General features: G+C 41.7%; 1 protein-coding gene across 8 annotated transcripts in view; it reads left to right on the top strand.

Moving 5' to 3' along the window:
* The window catches only part of kirrel3b (kirre like nephrin family adhesion molecule 3b), a 163,650-nt gene extending 136,966 nt beyond the window's left edge, over nucleotides 1-26,684 (top strand). Inside the window, exons 7-16 of one of the 8 annotated variants that reach the window (XM_034605486.1) lie at nucleotides 4,013-4,161; nucleotides 4,350-4,477; nucleotides 4,926-5,052; nucleotides 13,294-13,394; nucleotides 16,696-16,894; nucleotides 18,672-18,779; nucleotides 19,303-19,386; nucleotides 19,704-19,813; nucleotides 20,853-20,939; nucleotides 24,764-26,684. In XM_034605486.1, coding sequence (XP_034461377.1) covers nucleotides 4,013-4,161; nucleotides 4,350-4,477; nucleotides 4,926-5,052; nucleotides 13,294-13,394; nucleotides 16,696-16,894; nucleotides 18,672-18,779; nucleotides 19,303-19,386; nucleotides 19,704-19,813; nucleotides 20,853-20,939; nucleotides 24,764-25,225 — 1,555 coding nt within the window. In that variant the 3' untranslated portion in view covers nucleotides 25,226-26,684. Of the gene's footprint in view, nucleotides 1-4,012; nucleotides 4,162-4,349; nucleotides 4,478-4,925; nucleotides 5,053-13,293; nucleotides 13,395-16,695; nucleotides 16,907-18,671; nucleotides 18,780-19,302; nucleotides 19,387-19,703; nucleotides 19,820-20,852; nucleotides 20,940-24,763 lie in introns of all 8 variants that reach the window. The other 7 variants (XM_034605485.1, XM_034605484.1, XM_034605483.1 and 4 more) reach the window with 7 other exon arrangements.
* Nucleotides 26,685-27,570: the final 886 nt, after the last annotated feature.

Genomic DNA, 27,570 nt, shown 5'->3' with positions numbered 1-27,570 from the left:
GAGATGTTGATGTTCACATAATACATTAATTTAATGAAGTAAACTAGTTGTAAACCAGCTGTTACGTCCATTTACATGTTAAAGTTCTGGTTTATCAGCGCTGTGGATATTACATGAATACGCTGTACTTATTACTACATAATCACATGAGTACTCTGTAGTTTTTAGTTCAGTATTACGAGTACTCTGTAGTTATTGCTACAATATTATAGGATAGCTAAGTACTCAATACATTATCATCTGAGTGCTCATTGGTCATTACTACAGTATTACATGAGCACTCCGTAGTTTTTACTACATTTTTAGATAAACGCACAGTACTCAGTATAACTATCACATGAGTGCTCAGTTGTTTTTAGTAGATTGTTACATGAGCACAGAGTAGTCATTATTACATTATTATATGTAGTATTATGTAGTTATTTCTTAATTATGACTTAAGCACTATGTAGTTATTACTACATAATAACATCAGTATACTCAGTTGATATAACATTATTATTGTTATTAACAGAGTACTCAGTAGTCATTGCTACCTTAACAAAAGCGCTCTATATACTTCACTATTGCATGAGCGCTAAGTAATCATTACTACATTACATGTCTTTATTTTCTTTCTACATTATTACATGAACACTCAGATCATTATTACTACATTATTACATAAGTGTGCAGCAGTCTTTACAGCATGAGCACTCAGTAGATATTAATACACTATTTCATATACTCATAGTAGCCATTATTTTATCTCAACTACATACTTGTTATACATACAAGTTTCCTGACTGCATCTTGCAGGGTTGTTATGCTATTTCAATGAGAAAATCTGTCCACAGATGGACAGACAGACACCTGCCAATGCTCAAAATTGGTTTCTCCAGAAACCAGTTACACACACGCAAGCAGACTGTGAGATGTGCTTCTGCTGAATTGTTTCTTTGCTTTTGACTGTCACTGTGACCGCCATAGCTTCATTCTTTGCACTCTTAGATGTAGCTAATTGATACATTTTGCTTGAAGCCACCGTCTCTTTTCGGGCACAGCTACTATTCCCTAACCACATTCATTATGCCTACATTAGCTGCAGCCAAACTGCAGTGCATTGATTGACTGCAATGATTAAAATGAATGAAACCAAGGACTGTTACTTTATACTGCTGGTACCTAAGTAACCGGGTCCATCCCCTGAAATGTTTTGCTTCAGTAATTCGCAGCACAACCAATAAATTGTGGATAAATGTGCACATTCCTGCAAACATACAAATCAAGCAAGTTGTAAACCAGCCTGAAAAGTTGGCACCAAAGTCTGCAATATCACCAAAAAGTTCAACCTATCCCTGGGAAGTTATGACAAATGCTTTAGGTGTTAAATAAGTCACCCGCATACCCCTAAGGTTTTAAGTTATTCCCAACTTTCCCAACTTTTTTGGGCTATCCCTACGTTTTCAGAGTTAATATCCACACGTTACCGGACAATAGCTTTGGTTTTCAGATAAATAGAGTATAACGTTAAATTCATTAATATGCTTTAATACCTTGACAGATCATAAAATAAGCTCTGTAATTTAACTCTATACCAAAGCCACTGCATGTTAAAACTGCATAAACCTGCATATTTATTTTATATTCCAATAAGAATTCGCCAGTCATCACTTTGAGTGTGCACGTTAGGGGGAATGGAACCACACTGTGCTGTGCTTAACCATGCTGATAATAACTGTAGGGCTGATTTACTGTGGGTCTTGTTGCTGATGGCACAGATACTTGTCTAATTTAATTGTTACTGTTTTATTGCCTTAATCACATCCTGCAAATACAAAACTACCCCCTCCTCCCACCACGTTTCCTCGATCCTCTGCTTCCATTAACAGCGGACCTGTTTATCTGTATAACAGTGTTAGCTTACGCACGCGAGCGCACACAGAAACACACACCATGCACTCAAGAGTGTGCAAGTGTGCAGGATTCACACCCTTTGTCTGAATCAAATCACCGAAAAGGATACGGCAGTGTAAAGTGAGTCAGCTATTGAGTAAGCTTTGCTCTGGCCCTTTTAACCTCCCAAAGGGGAATGCAGGTGTTTGTGTTACCCTGGGCCAGCTATGTTTAGACACGAGTCTTGGACAAGGCCCAGCTCACCAACAGAGCTCTCTCGTGGTCCCTGTGTACGATGGAATTCTGTCTCTGCTCCCTCTAACACTGTCAGGGGCTCCCAAACCTGGCTGCGGCATCCTCCACTCGGGAGCAGCCGGCTGCCCGAACATCTGTGCTTACCGCCTTACAATTCCTACAGTATGAGATAGACGATTGTAAGTGGAAACAAGTGACATTTTGATACATGTGGAGTTGTCATAAGCATCACCGGTATTATTGTTATTCTCGTGATGGTAAAGATAATAAAAACCTTCTACATCACGGCATAAGGAGGCTTTACTTGCCCTGCAGCAGCCGCAATTTCAATTCCAACCTGGCTCTTCTGCTGCGTGTCTTCCCCCACTCTATATTTCCTGAGGTGAGATTTTGTGATGTGACTGAAAGATCCAGGATGGCAACTAAATGGACCTTGAGGAGACATTAGTTCCTTTTTTGTTTTGCCCATGTGGCATCCAATAACAAGAATGAAACTTTGAAACTCAAAACTCTTATCCGTATCATTCTCATCATCATTCTAATCCTCAACCTCATCACCATTATCATTGTTGTCATCATTGTAATCATCAACATTATTGTCTTCATCATGATGACTACAAGTGTCACCAGCGTAATTAATATCATCCTCATGTTTATCGCCATTGTCAAATAAACAGCAGCTGAGACATCCATATTGATATTCATTTTTACACCCTGCCATGAACATTAACAGTCATCATCATTAACATAATGGTTTCCACATTTTTTAATCTTTCCATATGTAGCAACCGCTTTCTCCTGTGCTAATGTTTGGAGCTCGTGCTGCTACTGGAGAATTTGGCCGAAGCAAACAATCTGCCCTAATTGAAAGACTTTTGAAAACATGTGTTGTGGAGCTCTCAGCTGTGTCCTTGCCACACAAGAACACAACTCTGAGAGGATCTAGTGCTAGGGGGGGAAAAAGCTCCAAAAAGTCCCATGAAGCCCAATTAGAATTCTGCTTCACTTCACTTACTGACTGAATGGGGTAATCTGTTCTCATTTAAATGATAGCATTTCAGTCAAGCATGGGGCCAGCTTAGTCAAGGAAAACAAATGAGTTCCCTATTCTGTAAAAACTGCTCTCAGTACTGGCAGGAATATAAAACTGAGACGGGCACCGGTTCCGTTGTCATTGTTTTCATTTGCCACATCAGCATGCAGCAACAACTCCATTGTCGGGGACGGCAACGTTTAGATGCATGATGCATTGTAGATCCCACAGCACTGTCTAAAATTTCCAAAGAGATCCGAGACATCCACAGATGCCTGCGCTTCCCTTTTATAAATGGGCCTTGTCTGTTGAAACAGCACAGAGCCATCCACATCACGCAGAGCGAGACGCCGTTGCCCGTGACATCATAAAAGTGCCGCCGAAACACTCGGGGAGTGTCTGTATCCCTGTCACAGGAGCCATCATTCACAAACACAAACAGATGTTCTTTATGTGATCCCGTGTCAGTTTATTAACATCAGCTGTTGTGTATAATACAGTATGTGTCAACCAACGTCTTCAAAAAGGTGGAGGCGCTCCCCATTTGTCATTCTGTGATTTGTTTTTCTTCGCTGGCACCCTGTGCTGCACTCTTTGCCTGGCGTAATGAGGAACGTGCTGTCTGCTCCGAATCGCCGGGGAGCTTTTCACAGCATGGAAGGCTGCCACGAAAATATGCTGAAGCCAGCACAGAAAACCTGCCCTAGAATGATGATTTATTCACACAAAAGAGAGCTATTGACACAAGGAGGTGTGAAAACCTGCCTTAATGCCTTTTCCCCCTTCTCCTTCATTTCCTACCATCTCTTCCTGTCTCCCCCCCTCCCTGCCTCCTAATCCTCACACCAGGTGGGCCAAAGGAGGAAGTATAATCAAGGAGGTCTCTGGAGACACGTACGAGGTTATTGTAGACCATTCCTTCTTTACGGAACCAGTCTCCTGCGAGGTTACCAACCCTCTTGGCAGCACCAACATCAGCCGTAACGTTGATGTTCACTGTGAGTAGCTCCTTAAGCACCAGGTGCATGCTTTTCAGTAATGCCAGCAACGTGCGAATGCATGATTTGGGATTTCTCTGCACAGTTTTTTTCAATATTTTCACACTGACCTCCAAAAGCTAGTGCCACCACAGCTGAAGATTCATGATGGGTGAATCATAGACAGTTGACGATGTTTGTTTCAACAGTTGGCCCTCGCATGGCTGCAGAGCCTCAGTCTTTGCAGGTGGACCTGGGATCTGATGCCGTGTTCAACTGTGCATGGACGGGCAATCCCTCCCTTACCATAGTGTGGATGAAGAGGGGATCTGGTGTGGTGAGTACACTGATTTCTGTGGTGCACAATAGATCAAAAGCTGCTTCTCTCTAATGGAACCTCTTTTTGAACAAGGTACTCTGAGTAGTTATTTTATGTCATCGCCGTGTTTCTTTTGAAATGTCCATTAAAGGTTTTGAAGCCATTATAGTCCCGGCCAAGAGGCAACCTTGTCTCATGAGATCTGTTGATTTGAGCCGCAAATTCAGAATCATTCCACCTTTGCTTCTGTCAACATAAAAGGCCAAAGCCAACCTCTTCACTCTGCTGAGCTCAGACCCTAAATTGGATTTTAATAATTGAGCAGAGGTGCCCTTTAAAGGTATTAAATGGTCCATGTGCTGCCTTCAGTTTTTCCCCATAGCCTTTCCTTGTTGCTATCTCATGCAAAGGTGTGTTTTTCCTCATTGCATTTGATGGTCTTTGACGATTTTTTATCTTGCTGCAGGTTCTTAGCAATGACAACCTCCTGACACTGAAATCCGTGAGACAAGAGGATGCTGGGAAATATGTTTGCCGCGCTGTGGTCCCACGTGTCGGAGCCGGGGAGAAGGAGGTCTCACTCACTGTCAATGGTAAGCTGTATTATTGATATGACTTCCACACGGGCGCACACCCACAAAGTTGTCAAACGCGTACACGTACAAGTGTGAATCCCCAGGTCTGGGGGGTCAGTGGCGGGAAGAAGAAAGCAATTTGTCACAGGAGTCAGTGTTCTGCTTCGTCTGTGGTTTACAAAAGTCTTCTCCCTTCTGAAACTTCCAAGAGAATGTGCTGCTTTATTTCCTTCATGTAGCAGTTTCTTGGAGACATGGTTGATTTTACCAGGCAGGTACACACACAATCCATCATACGAAACAGACACACAAACACAGAGCACAACGATGTGTCACGTAGTGTGCTCATAAAAATGTAGTTTTTGCTGACAAAGGTAAAAGCTGTTTCATCAACAGTCATCACCGTGAAGCCTGTAACTGGTAAATGCAATAAATATAGACATCGTCTTTTCTAGATGCGGTCACACAATTCTTAAATAGGTGAAATGTGCTTCAATGCTAATTATATTCTGCATGAGTAACAGGGAAGCTGCCGTTTTCTGAGGCACTGTGTGACTAATGAATACCAGCCTTGGTGGGAGACCTGGCAACTCTCAAACAAATGACTTCATTATCAGTGCTTGATATTCAGGGAGCGATGCTTTGGTGTGGCAGAGGTTATTAGCCGTGGGATTTACATGTCTCTTATTTCCCCCCCGTGTCCATCTGAGAGAAGCATGGGCCAAAGGAGGGTGAAAAAAAAAAAGTAGAGAGGACTTTAAGATGCGGAGATAAAAAGCTGATTGTGTATCATTGTATGTTTTGAAAGCCAACAAAAGGCTCTGCCTGTAAGCTCGGCTGATGTTGATTTGGGGATGATGATACACCAAGTAGCGAGAAAAACGTGTGTGTAAAGATTTTCTTTTCAAAATCCAGACATCAGCTTTGAATATCACAGAGAATGGGATACCAGCATCCCCTCCAGCGCAGGATCAGAACCGTGGCTTTCTGTGAACCGCAATCAACTCCCTCCATCTCAATTCAAAATCGAGGCGGAAGAGTAAGGAAGCAAAATCATGACTAATTCTATTGTCTCCCATTCTCTGGATGGCAAGCCATACTGGCATCCACTGTGCAGCCTTAATGTGCAAACAGAATACATTATATCCAGCGTACCAGTTTATTTTGATGCATCCCCTCTCTGCTCATGTAACTATGGAGATTGTGTTGTGTTCAAGAAAGATTTCACGAGAGAATGAAGATGGATTGTTTTAATAAAGACTACAACACCACACAACTCTGGCAGACATACAACAAAGCAGAAATGGCATGTTTATTTAGTCTCTGCGGACTTCATTCAAGCAGGTTCTGCATGACTTGTAGTGTTTTTATTTGTTTGTTCCTCTACTTTTTTTTTTTCCATCTTGCACTTCCCTGCCTGGATTGGTATTTGACATTCAGAAGCCTCCTTTCTTTTTAGCCTTCTGAATAATTGAAATTCATCTTTTTTCTTTTTCTTTTTTTTTTCAAACCACACGAGGAGTCCTGAGTCATTTCGTACTCTGTCTTTGAGGCGAATCAGATTGCCAGGCCTGTGAAAGTGCAAACACTGCGGTTGAGGCGGTGGAGTTGGGAGTGGGAGGCGGTGACAGGCGGGGGCTCTCTTCGGCGGTTCGTGGACCGTCCTGTGCCACCGTCTGAACAACAGAATAATGTGTGCGAGCGCTCTTTAACCAGCCTGTAGGCCCGTCAGTGAGAGTCAGCAGGACGCGATTGATTCTGACAGTGATTAACTAGCATAACGGATGAGTGAGCTTTTTTCGGGAGGACGACCCACGATACAGTAACATTTCAGGCGACACTGTGCATATTCAGAGCGCTCATGATGCGACAGTGTCTGCTGCACATTTGGATGTTTCGCTGCTGTTTGTTTTCCCTGCAGTTATTCCCCCCCGATTCCTTAATGCCATCATTTAAATTACATGTGTTTATAATTTGTCATTCTTCTGTCTCCCTCCTCTCTGCCGTTGTGTGTCACTGACTCCCACTGTGGCATACCGCATAGACGCGAGGATTCCTGCCTCCCCTGGGGAAGAATGTAATTTAATTATAATCAAACAGCTAGCAGGGGAGGCAGTTTGTGTTTAAGTCACTAATGGATACATATTGCCTACTCCAGTCAAACATTTTCAGAATGCAAAGCATCCCTGCGTTTCGTGTGCGTCACATCCGTCAAGTGGCTTCATGCACTTAAAGAAGTGGGCTTCTGTGCACGTCCATGCATGTGATTATTTACATAGCATACAAAATATATGCATGTTTTTTTCCCCCCCACAGTCCTGCAGAAGTTGGAATTGAGAGAAGTTATCTGACATGCTTGAAAGGATTTAGCTTGTGTATGCTCAAGGACCTTATATCCATGCAATACATATTAATTAATATATCCATCAGTACAGCCATTTATGTTTGTAGGTATGCGAGTGTGTCTTTGGGCTTAGCAATATGTATAATTAGACACATTTCAGTGCTTGAGCAGCCGAGGGAGGGAAAAGTCCATTTCCACAATAAGAAACGGGGGGTTTGAGAATCCGCCCGATATCCCACAGAGCACTGCGTGGTTATAGATCTTTTTTCTTTTGTGATGTTCCTCTTTCTAGGCAGCCTTTATGTACACAGCTAATTAGCATTCCAGCCTTCTTTAAACTGGCACTGACATTGTATAAGAAAGAACGGCACAAATTAATGAGGGTGGAAAACTGCATTCAAGATGAAGCATACAGTATTTTATCTCACCAGTTAAATCTAAGCATCATAAATTATAATCTGGATTTCAGGGCTTCAATTTCACTATTTCACATCATGTGTACCTGTCACTTGAACTCTCATTTATTATGTGTAAAAAAAATACCTTTTATATATTCTCTCACCATCTCTGCTAATTCAGGAAATCTCTCTCTGTCTGTATGTGGCTCTTCTCTCACAAGAACCGTCATCTTATCGGCTTCACACTGTGTATTTTAAAAAGGGCCACGGAAGTGCAATTGAATTTGATACGATTTGGACACGTGATACATTCAATTGTTGGAAACTTGAAATAAGCAGGCGATCAGAGCCCTGTTGCAGCGGCTGGGACTCATCAAGTTAAGTGACATTGTTGATGTTCACGACAACAGCAAAAGGAAATTGATTGTCTAGTTCCAGGTTCTACACACGGAGTCGAGCTTCACCAAACTTTAAATAAACAGATGAACGGCTCTGCAGGAGCGGTGGTGTAGCTTCAGGGTTGTGTGGACTGAATCCAGCAGCAGGTCTTGACTAATATCTACAACTAGCATCACCACAGGCCAAACAAACAGCCCATTCCAAACGAGCATCTTTTAGAACAGGCACTGCACTGTTTTTTTTTTTTTAAAGTAGATCTGCAGAATGGTTCATTCACACGTTGAGATTCATGTTTCATTGCTGGAGTGCAACAGCTTTTAGTCAAACTGCTCTAAGGTTCCTTTTAAAATATTTGACCACACAGGGGTTGAAAAATCTCCATCGGCACAACCACTGAAATGGAAATGAAGTCTAGTAAATAGCCAGAGCTGATAATAATGTTCTCAATGTGTCTTGACAAGTTGCAAATTTGGATGACGCTCTAAAAGTGTGTTTCTGGCCTGTTAATCTCTACTGTGTTAATACTGTAAAAGTACTTTGCAGTACAAAGTGAACACTGTGTGGATCACTCCATGCAAGGAAAAGAAATGAGGTTGAGAAAATACATTCTGGATTGCGGCCAAGCAGCCAAATGAGGTGAAGTATTCGAGGTAGTAAAAGTGTGTGTTTCTACAGAAGTTAAACGTAATGGCTGCCTCCGTTCCACAGTTCGGGATAAGAGATAAAATGCGTCGTGATAACAGCTCCTCACCTGCTCAGACACGATCATTGTTAACGTGATATAGTAACTGAAATGAAAAAGCAGGGAGATTAGGCAAACATGAGCCGTAATGGTTCTGCCCCAGTCTTGCAGCAAAACTAAGTAAATAGACCAACAATTTAAGAGAATGTAAGAAAAAACTGTTGTATTAACCACTGTAATGCAATAATTTACTATTAAAAATGTCAATGGAAGCAATTCTCTGATGTAAATGAAGGGTTCAGTGTTTGTTTGTTTAAGTAGCGTTTTCCATTTTAGATGTTTTATCCCATTAAGACTAAAGGTGCCATATACAGCATGTTCTGACAGACATTTGAGAGCTTTGGCTTTAGCTAACTTTGGCTTTCATTGTAAATTTTTGCCTTTTCCCTAATCTGAAAAAAAAAAAATCTGAAACACAGGCTACAAGCTCCAACAAATAAACACACTACATGTATACATTCCGCCTCTCCCGTTAGTATCTCAGCAAATAATGTATTTCATCGGTCACATGTCTTGAAAATGCGCACAGGTCAACACAATATCACACCCAGTCTTAAGGCTATATCAATTAATCAATTAAAATGATTTTTTGTTCATATTCGCAAATCACAATTTGCCTCTTAGGGCTTAAGTGTCCTCAACCCTCATCAAGATCACACACGATATTTAGAACATTGATGAGAAAGACGGTAAAAGAAGAGGTAATGGCAATTGTAATGACAGTGGTATTGCCAATAATGGTGGTATGTGTGAGAAGCTAAGCACTCTAGTTGTACAGATTATCCACCATCAACCGCCACCATGATCCACAACCCCAAAATTCACCATCCACAATTTACACACAAGCATATGTTGCATCCGATCTAAATGGGTTCAACAAGTATGCAGTATTTACATCTACATATATTTAAAATCTCGAAGTTGTTTTATTTTATTTAACAAAATGACAGCATGTTCACAGTAAGAACTGACTCCAACAGGCAGCTTAAGCACGTAGGCCGGGTCTCTGCAACCATGAATTTGTCCCAGAGGAAAATGTGGTCACCAGTGACAATACAAGACATTTCTCTTCTGTTCCAGCTGCCCTGTGGCTGTTTGTACTCTCTTTTATCACACAAAGAAAAGGTATAAATAAAAAGTAGCTGTGTCGAGGTGGTGAGGAAATGTGGAGCTTTAGTTCAAAGTGGATGCCTCCGTTTACAGAGGAAATGTAAGCCGTGGCCTTTTGACTCCCACACTGATATTGTGTAATCAGACTGCAATGTCCATTCCAGGGTTAACACCTCCTCAAATGAATGAGCAAAACATTGCACCCAACATTTTGATTACCTCCCCTGCTGCTAACATTGATGTTGTAGAGCCACCCACCTCCCTGACCCACCCACCCACATACATATACTTACAACCCAGGCTGAGCCAGTGAGATAAAGCTATTTAATTATATTCCTCATTTGCAGCCCTAATCCATAAAATAGATCTTCCCCAGCCACTTCCCAGGCCTTTCTCAGCCGTCATGCAAGTCATCGTGTTGCATGTTGACAGTCAGAGCTCATATAAACCACATATTTACGTTTTCATCTCCTAATCACAAGTTAATACATGCACACCACACAACTGCAGCAAATACAGGGTCTAAAGTCAGAGGGCACTGTCAGACTTTTTGGTCCCCACTGTACACGCTGTACTGATACTGTAGTTCCATGTTGGCAAACCAGTGAAAGCAGGAAAACAGCTTTCAATTCATTTTTCTCAAATTGTCTGCTGCATTCACTCTGCAGCGCGTAGCAGCTTCCCAGCTTCCTCCAGTAGCATACCAAGGCGCCATCTGGCAAAGGCTCATTAAAATGCTAATTCATTTTAATAAGAGGCAGGTAATAAACTGCAATTATGTATCGTCAGAGAGATGGCAGAGAGCGGGAGTTTGAAGGAAGTTGGCAGTGAGTTGTCTCACTAATCAAGAAGCTGCCACACTTGCCACCCCCTCAAATCCACATTCTTAACCTCCAACATCACAAGAGACATGCTTAATATTTGATTTTAACACATTTTTAAAGGCCTTAAAATAAAGCATAAGATGGACCCTTTGCCTTTGTTATTTTGTGTTTCAATTTGAGGGAAATTACAGGTGGTGAGAGGGGAGTGGAGTGTGGTACTCAACCAAAGAAACTATTTTACCAACTGATTGGTGCACTCAATAAGTGTATTAGAATCACTCTACCTCGTGGCCCTATTAGCTGACATGTATCATTAATTCTGATAAAAAGCAAGTATTTGTAGCAAATTTAATCAGCATTAGACCAAACTCGTTGAAACATGCTGATACGTTTGCTCTAAAAGCCTCAAACACAAATTTAGATGATATTTGGTTGTCGTTGGCTGTCGAGCTACAAGCTTCTATTTGCAATGTTACACTCAACTTATTTTGTACATATACATTCAACAAAATATAGACACACCAATAAATAGCAGTCTCCATTGGGTTGGGCAAGTTTGACATTTTCATCCTTCCTTCCTATTGCCAATGATAGTGGATTAATCCTGGAAGGCTGTTGGTGTAGCACTTTGTTCTTATGAATGCAACACTGGTGATTGTCCAACAAATGAGAATTTCGATCAACCAACCGAAGACAGCAGAACTAGTGTGTTTTTTAATAATATCCATGATACATCTAAATGGTTCAAGATACATTTGTTTCAAGATTAACAATTGTTCAGAATGTGCTGATCATGCAACTTAAAAATAGCTCAAGGCTGCTGATTCAAAGCCTGCATGATTTTCTTTCATATACGATTGATTATGTTGGAGTGGGTCTAGCTGGACGTGTGTTTTGTGAAGAGGTCCAAATTAGAAATCTCAGAGCGATGGTGGAAATCGAGAGCAGTGAGAAATCTTATTGCAAAAGTTAGTTACGTGCGAGCCTAGCGTGAGGCGCATAATCATAAAAAACGTATTCAATATAACAGAAAAGGAAATGAACAGAAAAAATATGCCGTTTGTGTGGAGTCTAATTTGATTGAAATTATGCTGCTTTTGGTAAAATGCTGTACAAAGTAGAATGTCATTCAGTAGAGTTCATTTCTCAGCCAGGACTCAATAGTCCCCATAAATTCAATCTGTGGAAATGTCCAACAAATAATCATCTCGCAGTGTTAGAGAAAATGAGAGAACAGATTCCTGGATCCGCTCCTGATCTGGATTCACAACAACATTCATGTTTTTTTTTTTTCTTCCACCAAGTTGGGTCGTTTTTGCAAAATCTTGCTTACAAACAAAATAGGGTGAAGACATTCCCTCTCCTTGGTAGAGGGAATTAAATGGAAATTAAGGCATAAGAATAATACAAAAATATGCTTGGGTCATTTGCAAATTCCCCCTCCAGCATTTATTTTTGTATACTGTGTCTATGAAAATATAGAACTAACGTAAACCTCTGTGCTTTGCTTTTTCTTGTAATTTCCCTTGGAGTGAGCTCTTCAGGACCAAAGGGGAAATATACTTAAAAGACAGAATTGGGTCATGTGTGACATCTTGTCTTCATATTAGCACTGTCACCTGGTGTGAACAGCCTCCAGACCAGATGGGAGGCAGACCAGTCGTTTAGGCTGAGCTGCCCTTGTCAGATGAGATCTTGTAGCCTGACCAAGGTTTAACACATGCTGGCTCCACGGCCGTATACCTGCAACTGCTGCTAATGAACGAGACCCGATCACACCGTCTGTGATTCTAATGAAAACATTCCATTTAATCAAACGTGATATCGGAGAAACCTGAATCAGGCCGACAGAGCGTCTTCTAGACATAAACTGTGTAAGAGTGTTACAGAATCAGCCCTATATCTGTTTCCATCCCTTGGCTTGGGTATATATAGAATGTGGGGCTTGATGTTTAGTTATTTTCTGACCTGTCGGTTCAGGGGTCGGACCTGCCGCCAGCAGATTGATTGAGGTGAAACACCACAACAAAAAGGTGTTATCTCCCCACAATGGCATTTTTCTCTTTTCATCTGTGTAGTCCTGATTACACTCCAAAGAACTGCTGTAGCACTCTCCAGCGACGTTTATCTCAGCGGGAGGAATCAAACAGCCATAAATCAACCTTCATTCAGTCCTGGCGTGTCCTTGGCCAGATTGTACCATGGGATGAGGCATGTTCGTGCCGCTACGCAATACATTATTCCCCCCCCGGAGTTCCAAATTACTGAACACCTCGGGTGTTACTGCCTGGAACATGGGAGCCATTACACCATAATGTGCCACAAGATCTGGATTGAGCAGATTTGTCATATAAACATTTATTTAATTATTCATCTTCTCAATTTCTGTGACTCATCTTCAAACTTTGGTTTTTATGATTTTTTTTTTTCTCTCTTTTGCAGGGCCACCTACTATCTCCAGCACACAGACACAGCAAGCGTTACACGGAGAGAAGGGACAAATCAAATGTTTCATCCGAAGTACACCTCCTCCAGACCGCATTGTAAGTACATCTGGATCGCTTACATTTTTTTTCTGATCTTACCTTTGTCTCGATTTTGATCCCGATGCTATTGCGAGGACACACTTGAAACTACATCGTAAATAGGTATTTTATGTCTTTATGGCACCTGAGCATTAAAAACACAGTAAAATGACTGTTTTATTTTCCACTGCTCTCCCTGAAATATAATATCTGACTAAACTCTCTTGATCTGTTTACTACGCGCAGACGTTACGAGCAAATAAAAGGCTGAGGAACTTTGTTTGTTTTCATAAGGAAACGTGGGCTTGAAACTACAGCGTCAATCCTCAGTTTGTCATTTAATCCGCACTCATGCTCTGTTAGCACTGATCCTATTAAGATTTATGGACCTCATATAAACAGCCTACTCTCTGAGCTCACTTTGCCCTTATTGCTAATATGTTTGTGTACAGGTGTGCGTGTTTGCAGACGCACGTGGTTAATTGCAACACTTTGTCATCTAATGTGTGTTTTTATTATATTGATGTCCAGAATTAACTAGCAACATAATTAATAACAGGTTTATTTGAGAGGTGTGCTGCGGAGCCTGGGCTGCTGGGTCTGAAGTGTCTATCCTGGATTTTGTTTATTTAAGAAAGACGTGTCAAACCATTCAGTAACACTGCATTTCCTCTTCTTTACTTATCCTCCTTTGCATCCTGCGAGCTTGAAGTTAAATGTGTTGTTTATTTGCTAGCACCATTTCATCTTTCTCCATCTGTCTCCAGCATAATGAATTTTTTTCACTTAAAAATCAGGAGAAATTAATCATGTTATTCTTCACCCATAGTGAATGCAGTCTACACTAAGATGCATCACAGTAGCAGCCACTACATGGCACGTGTTAGATTATCATAACGCTGCATAAATAAACCCGTTGTATGCAAATATCTATTGTTATATCCTACGGTTCTCTCACCACAGCATTTCAAGCGTCAACACAACCTCATCCCATCATATCCATCACTCCCTCACACTGAACGGATTGTCAAGCCTGTTTGTGTTTTGTTACATTATTATGTCAAAATAAATGTATTCCAGGTATTCTATTCTTCTCCCCTGTCTATCAAAGAGACACCAAGTGTTAATTAATTTGAAGTAAATGTGAACGTGTAATGTTGCATGTCACAATGAGTTTGTGTAAGCAATTTGCCTGACATTGCCTGCATCCAGGAACAAACCGTACAGTATCTGCAGTGTACTGGTCTGTAGCTCAAGTTGTTTTAGTTCCATCAAGATCCAGTGAAAGGAAGTGGGACTAGAATGTATTTGACTATAAACACAGCTTTTATCATTGCCTTTATTATTTCTGAGAGATACTGAATGTGCAAAAGGTCAAAGGGTCTGAATATTTTGCAATGTGTCTTCCACTGCATTGTACAGGAAGAGAAAACATTGTCTGTGTTGTGTATGTAAAGGTTTGTTATTGTTTTTAAAATGTAATCAGTAATTTGTATATTTTCAATCTTGTTCTAATCAATTAGTGTACTCAGAGTAATATCAATATCTTGAGTCCTCAAACAGTGAACTCATACAGTTCACTGTTTTATAAATGGTTGCTTGGTGCCTCTCAACAGCCAAATACAAAAAGCATAGTAATTCAAACACTGTTGTGAAGAGAGACCCGCTTGGAGTTCGCGCAGTTCACAATTACCCATTAGAAATTAGCTCTGTGTACAGATACTGCAGATATCTCAGTCAGCTGGCAGCTTGTCAAACAAAACAAAAAAAGGTGAGTGAAAACATTTTTAACCACAACAGAGTTCAAAAGTGTTTTAACGTCCTCAACAGAATCACTCAGCTCTTCACCCTACACAATGAGCTAATGCATTTGTATTGATTCCAGGAACTCATTCAACCTCAGAGCAGAATAAAACCAGCTAGCCCCTCGTTAATACAGCTTCATATATTCATGGTTGTTGTGCGGCTCCATTTAGCAACATAAAGAACCCAAGGACATCAGGGTGAAATGATATAATGACCAGAGCAGCATCATCCAATTAAACAGCTTCTAAAGCAGCATCTGAAAACAATATATCCGCTCATCAACACTTGTGTGGAGCGGTGGTGTGTGATGGTTTGGTCACCTTTAACCCCTGAATGTGAGAAATCCCTTGTTGAGTCACTGCCATAACAAGTGGTGGTTGTTGTCAGGGGTCAAAGTTGGTTTCTGTTCTTCTGGTCACGGAGTATATTGAGATAGCTCACTAGCCTTTGACGTGGGAGAACTTTCACATAAGAGCTGTACAAAAGGATCTTTCATTGATCAGTTAGTCACTATTATGCTTATTGGATGTGTTTCCAACCCATAGTAACAGTACGAATCTACAGCCATGGTTGCAGAACTGTTGCTGTACCTAACCAGAGCAGTGCTTTGAACTAAATGCTAACATGCTAACAGCAAAGATTAATGATGCTTATTATTACATTTTCAATGGATTGATCATAAACTAATTTGAACAAATTTGACCCAGAGGAAACATCACAAGGTCGACTTTGTTTTTTTAGAAGCCATAATTATTCACACAAATTTCCTGATAAGCCGTCCGATAATCTGTGAGATATTTTAGTCTGGACCCACTGAGAAAATGATAATCAGACTCAGAAATACTTTATTGATCCAAGGGGGAAATTGAGTTACAATAGCTCCATGCAAGAGTAGAAATATAAGCATATAAAGATTTTAAATACAAAAATAAAATATGAAATATATACAATGTGCATTCTATATGCCGTCAATGGTGAATGGTAAATGCTCTGTGTTTATGACCACTTAAAGCACTTTAGAGTACAGCCTTGCCATTTACCCTTTCACGCAAACATTCATACAGTGCAGCAATGAGCAGCACTTTCTCCATCGCTCACCACTCACACACTGCCGGCACAGCCGTTAGGGGCAATTTGGGCGTCAGGACACTTTCTGCAAGTGGAATGGAGGAGACAGGGATCGAACCGCCCGTCTTCTGAGCCACAGCCGCCCTGCCTGTACAGCCAAACTGGTTAGATGGCTAAAAACTTGCAATGGCTGTTGTGAAATGAATTGAAAGCTGAATCTTTGCACAGACATTCAGTCGATTCCTCTTTATAGGCAGCTGCTCTGCTCAGTCCCCCCCCGTGTTTATGCATTTGCATGTGTTGTCGTTGGACATTTATAGGTAGAACATGAACAAAAAAAAAACAGGGACAAGTCAGGGACCCACTTTTCGTTTAGTTTCTCCACAGCACCTCTAGTGGTCAACTACATCACACGGTAAATACCATTGCGTCTGTCTTTTCTCAGGCTTGGTCATGGAAGGAAACCGTGCTGGAGTCTGGAACATCCGGCCGCTACACAGTGGAAACGGTCACCACAGAAGAAGGAGTGATCTCCACGCTGACCATGAGCAACATTGTCCCGGCTGACTTCCAGACCATCTACAACTGCACGGCGTGGAACAGCTTTGGCTCTGACACCGAGATCATACGCCTTAAGGAACAAGGTGGGAGCCAAGGTTCGACAGGTTCCACCTTCCTCTTCTTCAGATCACGTGACAGTGGTTTTTCAGACCGTGACAGATGGCCGACGGCCACAGAGCTCCGGTGTTTGCTCACCTGTGTCTCTAATATATTGTCCGCTTGTGTCAGTGTGTTTGTGGGTGAATGCACTTTTGTGTATGTAATTAGGGGGGGGCTAGGATTTGATTACTAATTAGTAATTCATGAATTTTAACACGAAACATCAACATGAATGAACAACAAACGTTCAATTAAGGCTGGGCAATAAAAATTATATCAATAATTAGTGCAATAATATTTTTTTATCAATTGCAATGTAACAAAAGTTCAATACATATTGATATATAGCTTATGCATTGTGCAAGCTATGTAATATAGCTCAGAATTTATCGACCTCAGATTTGTAAAATATGTTGCTAAGTGTTTGTCATTCTCTGCTCATAAAGAAGAGTTTAAAACCACAACCTTTACGCAGGAGCAAAAATCTGTCTTCAAACTTAAAATAAGTAATAAGGTGACATAAACAGTGATAATACAATTGATATTGACTGATTTAAAAAAAAAAAATTATCTTTTTTTTTCACTTTGATTTATATGTAAGTTCAAAAAATGCATTTTACCAATTGAGACTTGCTGCATGTTCACACTTAGCTACAGTGCATGGCCTACATTCTGAAGCGTTTGATGTACAGTTAAATGTGATGAGGTCGCACGATAAATTGCTTATAAATTAGTTTTTGGGATGAAATGCGGCTCCCTGGTAAATTGAACTGCTGACCACAGACACACTGCTGTCTGAACTCTGAAGTACGCTGTGCCTGCTGAGTCCTTTACATTCAAGAGAAACGTAACGCGTGTATTTTGCTTCAAAAATGAATACTTCTTATCTGTTGACCTTTTCCCTCCTACCGTCGGGAAAGGCTGTTTTTCTATCCACTTATCGCAAATGATAAATTATAAGCTGCTTATGTGAAAGTGACATTGATCAATGGAGACATTAAATAGGCTTTAATGGCGTAGGAAGAGTACTTGGTTGTTTTGCATTTGTTAAAAATGCGAGAAGGTCATAAATGTGGGCTGGTAACCCAGGTCCTCATTAAACCAGACTTTAATGAGGACTTTTAATGTTGCAGCAGCTTATAGATGTGTGCGCCTGCAGCTTTAATCTCGTCCAGGTCGCAGACACACACCGTAACATCCGTTGCAGAAACACACAAACATGATTACGCTTAAACGGATGCACACACTCTTGCACTCCACTCGATGAAAATAAAAGCCCTCAGTGAAACGCTGCGGTTTGCCCAAATGAGTGTAAATTAAAAGTTATTAGACAGTAGGATAATGAGACGATATTAGTGGGAAAATGTTTATCCGGCGCTGGCAACAAAAGGTTTGGTAATTAGTTTTCGTTAAATTGAATTTCCAGTTATTCCAGTCGTTCGGGCGCAGCGTACAGAACATTTTTTTTTTTCGTGTGGCACTGTGCCTGTTTATGTTTTTATTACATGAGCTTGTGCCTGAGGGTTAATGTGAAATGAACTTACAGGGATAAAGAATCGCATGTCTTCCTTCACTTCCCTTTCTGTTGGAGAGACAGAAAAGCGGGACGGACGAGGTGCATGTGGCAGTGTGAACGAGAAAGGTGGCCTCTGCATTGGGCTTTGCACTCTTGTCGTGTACCCTGTATTAAACTTAATGTGTATTTGAGATGTTTGTGGTATGTTATTATAGGAGAACGTGTCTCTTTGTTGTTCCCTACAGAATCCCTCCCGGTGGCGGTGATCATCGGCATTGCCGTGGGAGCGTTCGTGGCCCTTATTGTCCTCATGGGCACCATCGGAGCGTTCTGTTGCACCCGCTCCCAGAGAAGTACGTTTCCTCTGCCCCGTCACACCCACTCCAGCATGTATGCCAAAGTACTGTATGGTCCCCAAGCACACCAAAACATGTCCATCCACTCGGCTGTAGATACTGTTTTTACTAAACACAAATTGGAAAAGATCGGCTTATAAAGTTAAGTAACCTTGGCTGTGTGCATCAGCTTTAAAAAAAAGATATGGGGGCAAATATAAAAAAAAAATAGACACTGACAGCTGCTGCGAGAAATTCCTGTCACAAGATAAATTGCTGGAACATAATGTCAAACTTAACACAAGATAAAACGCCTTGTTGAGATGGACATCTTTTTGTGGAACAGAGATTGTGATAAGGGTTCATTTCATGCAATCTCAGTCTGGCTGCATTCGCTTCTGAGGCTATTTACAACCTGCACCATGTTCACTCACCCACCTATGTTCCAAGTGACTCTGGTTAGAGACAGTCCCCTGTCTCTTGCCAAGAATCAAACTGTGCTACTGGTCCCCTCAGCATGTCTATTGTCTGTATACTACAGAGGAAGCGCACCTGGTTATGCCCTCACTGCCCGTCTCCATCTGTGCTCACCAGAGAGAACTTGCAAGCAAAATTAAGACAGAAAGTAAGACTTTGTTATATGACAGTATCATCAGCATTGTCCCAAACAGAATGAGCCCCCGTGCGGAAAGGCTGTGTGGAGATTGCATATGTATGCGGGAAAGATAATCTTGTGTTGGCAGGAGACAAATGATTAATAATGCTTTGTATTGTTTTTTCGGAGGGAAGTGGGGGAGCTCTTTGCAAAAAAAAAAAAAAAAACTGGGATCTTTGCTAAATTCTATAAATGCTGGAAACTGCCCTGGGGGGGAATTATGTCAACAAATACAGGACGGTGTTTATCCAGCTTATTGAGTTATGTGTGTCGTCTGTTTGTGCCAGATCTGAAAGGAGTCGTCTCGGCGAAGAATGACATCCGTGTGGAGATCGTGCACAAGGACCACAACGCGGCTCGAGAGAACGAAGAGCACACGTCCATGAAACAACTGATGGTGAGTGTGAGTGTCACAGCATACTACTTTCCACTTCTTGTCCCTGTTCGGAGAAATAAAAAATGAGCTTCTTTGATGCCTCGGCTGTAGCTGGAGGCGGCATGTCTTCATGCTGCATGTATGTGAGCGTAATACCTCAGGAGTGCATTGGAAGGAATTTCATCAAATTTGGTCCGTGTGTTTACTTAAGGATAAACTGATCCGATTTTGGTGGTGAGAGGTCAATGTGACATCACAAAACGTGCACAAATTATGACAAAATACACTTAAGACACTTATTTAAAGTTCTTCCAAGTCACCACATATATTATACAAGTTTTGGCAGCCATGGATGTAAACTGCAACTTGACCGGCTGGCGGAGGCATCGAACAGCGAGGCGGCAATTCCAGTTTGATATATTTTGCATTTGCTTCTTAAGCTGACAGTAATATAATGAATGCACTTTATTATTTGCTTTCGCCGTTCAATGTGGAATACATTATCTCATGACTAATGGAAGAAGAAGAAAGGCTTGTTGATTGTATATGTGCTGCAGTCAAAGCACAGGGGCTATATTTATCAATATGATGCCAGTCGTTGTACGAGCAGAACAGACCACAATACATTGTAACTATGGAGATCCTGATGAATACCGAGTAATCCTACAGTGGGTGTACCTCTGTCTTTGGAGCCGCACCAGTGTTTTAGCATTTGTGCAGTTTGCTCCGGGGGCCGAGCTATTTGTAGTTTGAGGTTTTGGATTACATCTTCTTTCAAAAACACTTAATGCAGTCAATACTAGATGTAAGCGCAGGGAAATGATCTTAGCTGCCTCGCAAATCTACATTTTGTAAAGATAAATAAAAGATATTTATGGATGCATTATTAATGTTCCCTGCCAGCCTCAAATAAAGGTGAAACATGATCTGAGTGATATTAAAAAATAGGAACCAATCATGAAAATGAAATTCTTCAGTCTGAAAGTGTGTGTTTTTTTTAATTCGAAGTGGGGGAGAAGCTACACAGACTCTCAGTACACTCTGCTTGATTTCTATGCAGGTGGAGCGAGGAGAATTCCAGCAGGAGTCTGTTCTGAAGCAGCTGGAGGTATTGCAAGAGGAGGAGAAGGAGTATCAGCACATTAAGGTATGATTCATGAAACAACGACAACATGAAGGCGTGAGCGCGGGAGAGCAAAAGATGGTGCGAGAGGGAGAAAGGGAGAAAGGGAGAAAGGGAGCCTTTGGGGCAGAGGTTGGTCTTCAACTCTGGGACCAAAATAGCAGGGGGGAAAAAAACATTAATCCCTCTCCTGCTACACTTCTTCTAAGGAGAAGTCCACAGGCGAAATGACTCCTGTTAGAGGTCTGATTTTATTAATTAGTCTCCCATCAAGAGTGGTTCAAGAAATCAGAGGCTGGTTGGGCCCCTGAAGCTCTAATGTAAGTTATTACTTGTACCATATAGATGGAGAGTGGGCTTTTTTAAAGAGCGTGTAGGACTGGGAGAAGTGCTGGGGATTTATCAGATGTGCTGATTCAGCTCTTTCCGCAGCATTTCTAACCGCTCACAATTTGGAATAAACTCACCTTTTGAAAATCGTTTTTTTTCCCCCCAACACATTCCCAAAAGGAGCAGAAAAGGGTTATGTGACACATCAGAGCCATTGGGACCTGCATACAAGCCGTTATCCAGTCTATTACACACATGTTTGACTTAAGAGGGAATATGTGACTTTCTGTATTTCTTAAAGCAGTTTCATCATGATACAATATAGTCTTGATTTTTAACGATACAATATTTTCGATATCACAAAATCTGCCACAATATGTTTCGATTCAAGACAACTCAGTGGCCTGTGATGGTTATGAAATAATATTATATGACCATTTTTGGGTAACCCTAACCCTTCTTTTTAATAAAAATATACTTCATTTACACCCACGGTAAATGTAAGCATAAAGTGTCAAACATAACAAAAAGAATGAACTGGTCAGCAGCAGTAGAACGGCACATCCAAATAGAACATGCACATCTACAATGCTTTAATGCTTCATCACCAAGTTTCATCTGTGTGCTGCTCAGTGGTTTAGTTTTCACGTCCTATTAAGCAAAACTGAAAACTTTTAGTGCATTGAGTCTATTATTTTTACTTCAAATGCAGTTGTAGTCCTGAGACATTCCAGTTGTTAGAACAGAGCAAATGCAAACTAATCCCTCAGTTCAGCCTGTTTTCAACTCTCTGTTAAACCAGACAAGCCCCGAAACAGTGATCCAATCTGTCAGGTTCCATGAGGCATATGGACCCAGGATGCAGAGTTTAAACAAAAGGTGTCCTTTTAATTGGAAAATGTCTTTAACAGAAAAATAACAACAAACGCAGGAATCTCAAAAGTCAAAACTGAAAAAACACCGAGCACACGGGGGAAAACACCAGAAGTTTACAGAGACCAGAAGAAGCAGGGGACGCGAGCACAGGAGATGAAGTATAAGGACAGGAGATCACGGCAGGCAGTAAGACAGACATTAAGACAAGCACAGGAGATCACAACAAATATTACAACGACGAAACGACAAGGGGAAGCACAGAGACTTATATACACACACAGGGAAGGCAGGGGCAATTGAACACAGGTGGAACACATGAGGACTGGTGCAGACAATCACAAAGACAGGAAGTGAAGAAAGAAAAAACACACTAGGAGCAGGGCCTACAAAATAAAACAGGAAACAGAACACGGAGTGGGGAAACCAGAGACACAGAAACAACAACGCATACAGACATAAACACAAGGACATACATGAAACACAAGGAGGTACTAATGAACTGAAAACACTCTTCAAAAAGAGGCGGAAACTAAACACTCAAGACAAAACCATGACATTATCATTGTGCAGCCAAGTGGACATCAGCATGTCAGACAGACTGCAGAGTGTGAGTCACAGCGCAATTTAGAATTATAACAGGACGTTTTAAAACTTGTGGTGGCAGGTAGCAAGAGACAATAATGATATATTTAGAAAGATGATAAATGAGTCTGACCCAGGGTCCTCCACCAGTGTCCGATGGATGGCGTCTACTCTGCGGTGTGGGTCTACATCCTGTGTTATCAATACTCCTACAATAGTCATGCTGCTGGAGTTCTGCAGACTGGTTCTGTACATATAAAAAAGACTAAAACGCTGCTGTGGTCAGATCCATCCAATTGTGTCTTATCCAGTGAAGCCGATGTCCAATGAACGCAATAAAAACTGACTTCAGTGCTGTTTATAGCCGTCCGCCCATTTACATAGCCATGAATGGATCGGCTGGTGCAGACGAGGCACTTTGCTTCCAGTTCTCAGATGAAAGCATTTTACCGCTTGCAACTGCAATAAATGATCCTTGTGTGATTTGGCAGGTTGCAGACAGTCTTCTATCAAGGCCCCTCGCTCACTTCCTGTTCGTCTAACTTCCAGTAATGTTGTTAAGTCATCTGCTTCTCCTCTGTGTGTGCTGCTGTCCCACCAGTGAAGTAACTTTGTTAATTAAATTACTAATTGGCAATTTTCTCATTTTAAACCGTCGATAAGAGGTAAAATCGGCCTTTACACACAGTTACTAAATACATAAATTGCATGTAAAAGTCAAAAAGGTCACCTGAAATCTTTTAAAAATACATTAAAACACCCTCTGTGCAACAATTTCCTAACATTGCACACTCATGCAAGAGAAAAACTCAATATTTCTATGTAAGTTGTTGCTCAAGTCCTTCAAATACATGGGGGAAAGTGTTTTCCATCATCCCTCTGTGCTATTCATGTAAATGCACAGGTAAATCAAACAGAGGATTATCTCAGCAGGTGTTTATTCCACCTCTGACCCGCTTTCGTGTCGCCAAGACTGTAGATGAATTATCACTCCGCAATTCATATTTAATTTATGATATACAGCTAATATCACAATTCTGGTCCGATATGTGCAAGGTGGCGTACTGTAGGTGGGTGTCAGTTCAGACTCTGCAGCAGGCTGGAGCTTATCAGTGACACAGAAACAAATTCTGTCCCCGTTCATTTGTCCTCTTGTCCGAATTGAGTGTTGGCGTTGGCTCCCTGCAGTGTGCCTCTGTTGTGTTTGCCTGCTCGAACCAGCACCCCTGCCTCCCTCGGGCTGAATTTTTTTTTTTTTTGATCCCAGCTAATGAAAGCGTGCTTGAGGCGAGAGCAGAGGGGGGACGGCAAAACACATAAAGGCCAGACGCAAACAACCTCCCTTTCTGTCTGATAATGACAAGCATAACGAGGATCCTCTCAGGTTCTCGCTCTCATTTCCTCATTATGAGGATTCTTCTGCTCGCCGTGCTTGACATTCACATCCATTCACAGGGGGAAATTGAAAAAAAAGAACAGATACACAAACACACGCCTGCCCTATCTGGACCCTTAGCAACAGCGTGGTGCCTGCAGACTAACACACAAGTGACACAGTCGTAGCCTCACAGGCCATTTCAGTGCATACATGAAATTACTGACACTATGATCCATTGAGGTCCAATTAAAGCTGGTATGTGAGTAAACTTTGCAGTGACATGTAGGATGCCAAATCATGAATCATTGCGGCCCACTTAATTAGCAGGGAAAATGATTTTTAGGCTAGTATGGGGGCTGACTAAATCCTAGCACTAAGATCTGCTGCTGTTTTTTAGTCTTTCTCATGATGCACACAGCAGCCTGTTTCCTTATTTATTTCCCAATTTGAAGGGTAATTACAGCTAGTTTGACCTTGGCTGTGGTGAGCTTCGAGGAGAATACATGAGAATGCATATGACATAAAGGGATAGTTTCTTTTCTTTGGACTCTACTTTGTTATTACATATAATTACAACGATATAAATAGGTGTTACAATAAAGAGTTTGACGGAGACAGAGATTTCTGAAATTATTACATATATAAAAATAATAATAGTCTTTCTTTCTTGTGTTTTGTACAGGACCCAACAAACGGCTACTACAGCGTTAATACCTTCAAGGAGCACCACACGCCTACCATGGCAGGGAATCAGTCCACAGAAGTTAGGAACCCCACCAACACAGGTACCCTGGGCAAGCAGCGAGTACCGACTGGCATGTCCTTCACCAACATCTATTCCACCCTGGGAGCAGGTCCCAACCGCCTGTACGACTACAGCCAGCGCTTTGTGCTGGGCATGGGCAGCAGCTCCATCGAGCTCTGCGAGCGGGAGTTCCAGCGCGGCTCGCTCAGCGACTCCAGCTCCTTCATCGACACACAGTGTGACAGCAGCGTCAGCAGCTACAGTAAGCCGGACGGCTATGTGCAGTTCGACAAAGACAGCAAGGCATCAGCCTCCTCCTCCTCCCACTATTCCCAGTCATCCTCGCAGAACTCTGACCTCACGCGGCCCCTGCAGAAGCGCATGCAGACCCATGTCTGACCACCAGGGAGGGAGGGTGTTTCACCAGGCTGTAACAAGAAGTCTGGATTGTAAAACTGTGAAACAATTAGCTCCCAGGGGCTGCTAAAGTAACTGTGTTACTGTGTGTTTCCTCTGGACGCCTGCAGACGACGGGACTGGCTTTAACCCGCCGGGTGACTTGTCTAGACTTCTCAATGTCCCACAAAAGTGGATCAAGAGCCTTATTTTTTTCATGCTTAACTCATCAACCACCTTCATTTTTTAAACACAAAATCAGAATTGTGCCACAAAGAGGTTATTTGCCAACACACAGGCTCGGAGTCTATATATTCAATACTTGGCTTTCACAGTGGGATTGTTGAATATGAATATGAGGCTTTCGTGTGACAATCAGTTCCCATGGCAAAGACAGTGTTTGCCTTTTGAAGAAGAACAGAGTTTGTTGTTACGAGAGTTGAAGCTCTCAGCACGACCGGCACGATAATGAGTGCGAGCCAATGTCCTGCTGCTCTCCTGCAGTTTGAAGCACAAAAAACGAATGTGCACTTGGTTTTAGTTAAAAAACGATAACTCTTCCCTCACCCCCGGCTTCCCTTCCAACTCTGTATGCTAAGCTGGGCTCGTTGAAACTCGTCTCCTGTGTAGGTGGAAGAAAACTTTCTCCATGTGCCCACAGACGTCTCGAGCGACGAGAAAGATCGGCGGTTTTTTTTCTCTCCGCAGCTGTATCTGGGCCACAGAGCCGAGGAGATAAAGCGGGGCCGAGATCTCATTTTAAATCACTGAGTCATTATTTTACTTTGGCACTCTGTGATTAAAAGAATATCAGTGTACATATTTGACTGCAATTTCTTTTTTGGCATCTAATTTCTGACTGATTGCCCTCATTGAGGACTCTAAATGAGACACGAGCGCCTCTTCTCCCCCCATATCTTCTTTGCCTTGAGGGTCTGTTTGAACTGTGTCAATACAAACTTTGACAAAGTGAGATAGACATACAGCATCGGCTCCTCTGTCGACGGGGAGTTGATGTGAACCGCGACAAATCCAGCTCCGAGGCACCAGCTTCTCGCGCTAACGCCGCAGATCAGCGGCCATACACTTGGGAATTAACTGTTAAATGAAATGTGGACATTATATTTGAGCCGAGCTCCTTATTGTGTTGTTATCCCATTGCTGTCGTCAATAACATTGTTGACACTGGAGCTGCTGACTGTATGCCTACCAGCGACCCTGCTGGTCATCGAGGGAAATCACATATATGGGGAAGGTGTTTCATTTTCTGCTGTCTGCTGTTCATCTTGGGCTACTGTGGAGAGAAATGCTGACGTATTCCAAGTGCATCAGTTTATTTTGTTGTCTTCGACACTGTATGTGACATGTGAAGTGTATTATTTGATCATGGAGGCTGTATTGGTTTTAGTCTAGATTAGAGACAGACTAGTGACTAATCATGCAGAAACACAAACTCATACTTTACGTAAAATTTCAAAGCGATTCTTACGTCAATTGTGCAATTGTTTGGTTTTTTTTGCAGAAGTGTGCATAGTGCAGACACTGTTCAGTATTCCGTCTTTATTTTAGCCTGGATGCTACCAAACATCACATTGTTTCCAATTAAATTCAGGCCTCTAAACCAGACAGAAACCTAATACAATTTGCCATCAGAAGACACTGGTGTCTTCTTAAGCTCCCTTAAAGCATACGTTGACTGATAAGGGCAAACCCTTTTACAGCAACCATTACGTTTCTGTCACAGCCACGGTTGCGCCTCACATGACTTTTGATTTCAGCCACCAAAAGCCTCATATGTCTGAGGTTCACACACACACACACACACACACACAAAAACACAAACACACTTTATAGAATCAGCCGGGGTATCATTTAATCAGGTCTTTGAAGTTCCTGGAAAAGATCTGCAAAAAGCTGGAAAACAGTGGCTCGCGGTGGCAATGTCACTTTTGTTTTCTTAAACCAAACCAAAACAGAACACAAAGCATAATATGATATATATGATCTAATTAGGTCGTTTTTTTCAGTATGCTCCATGGTGCCGCAGTCAGTTGGGATAAAGCGAGCCTGAAACTATGAAATCTGACTCCCGACCTGAGAAAAACCAAGCCAAGCATTTCTAACAAACGCAAGTTGTTGTTGTAAGCACTTTACATACGATTAGATTCAAGGCATTTGAATGGGGTTTTCCACTTGAGTGGCAGTGGTTTGGACTCTAATTTTACAAATGGATTGGCGCCCATTGTACAGCTTAAGACAAAAAGCTCTGTTTCAATGCTGATAAATCCAGCTTGGCACTTAGCAGACTGTATATAAATCTCCAATGCTGTCTCTCTCTGTATATAATT

The sequence above is a fragment of the Hippoglossus hippoglossus genome, chromosome 13 (assembly GCF_009819705.1).
Source record: "Hippoglossus hippoglossus isolate fHipHip1 chromosome 13, fHipHip1.pri, whole genome shotgun sequence".
Lineage (NCBI taxonomy): Eukaryota > Metazoa > Chordata > Actinopteri > Pleuronectiformes > Pleuronectidae > Hippoglossus > Hippoglossus hippoglossus.
This window is presented reverse-complemented; position numbering and strand designations above follow the sequence as displayed.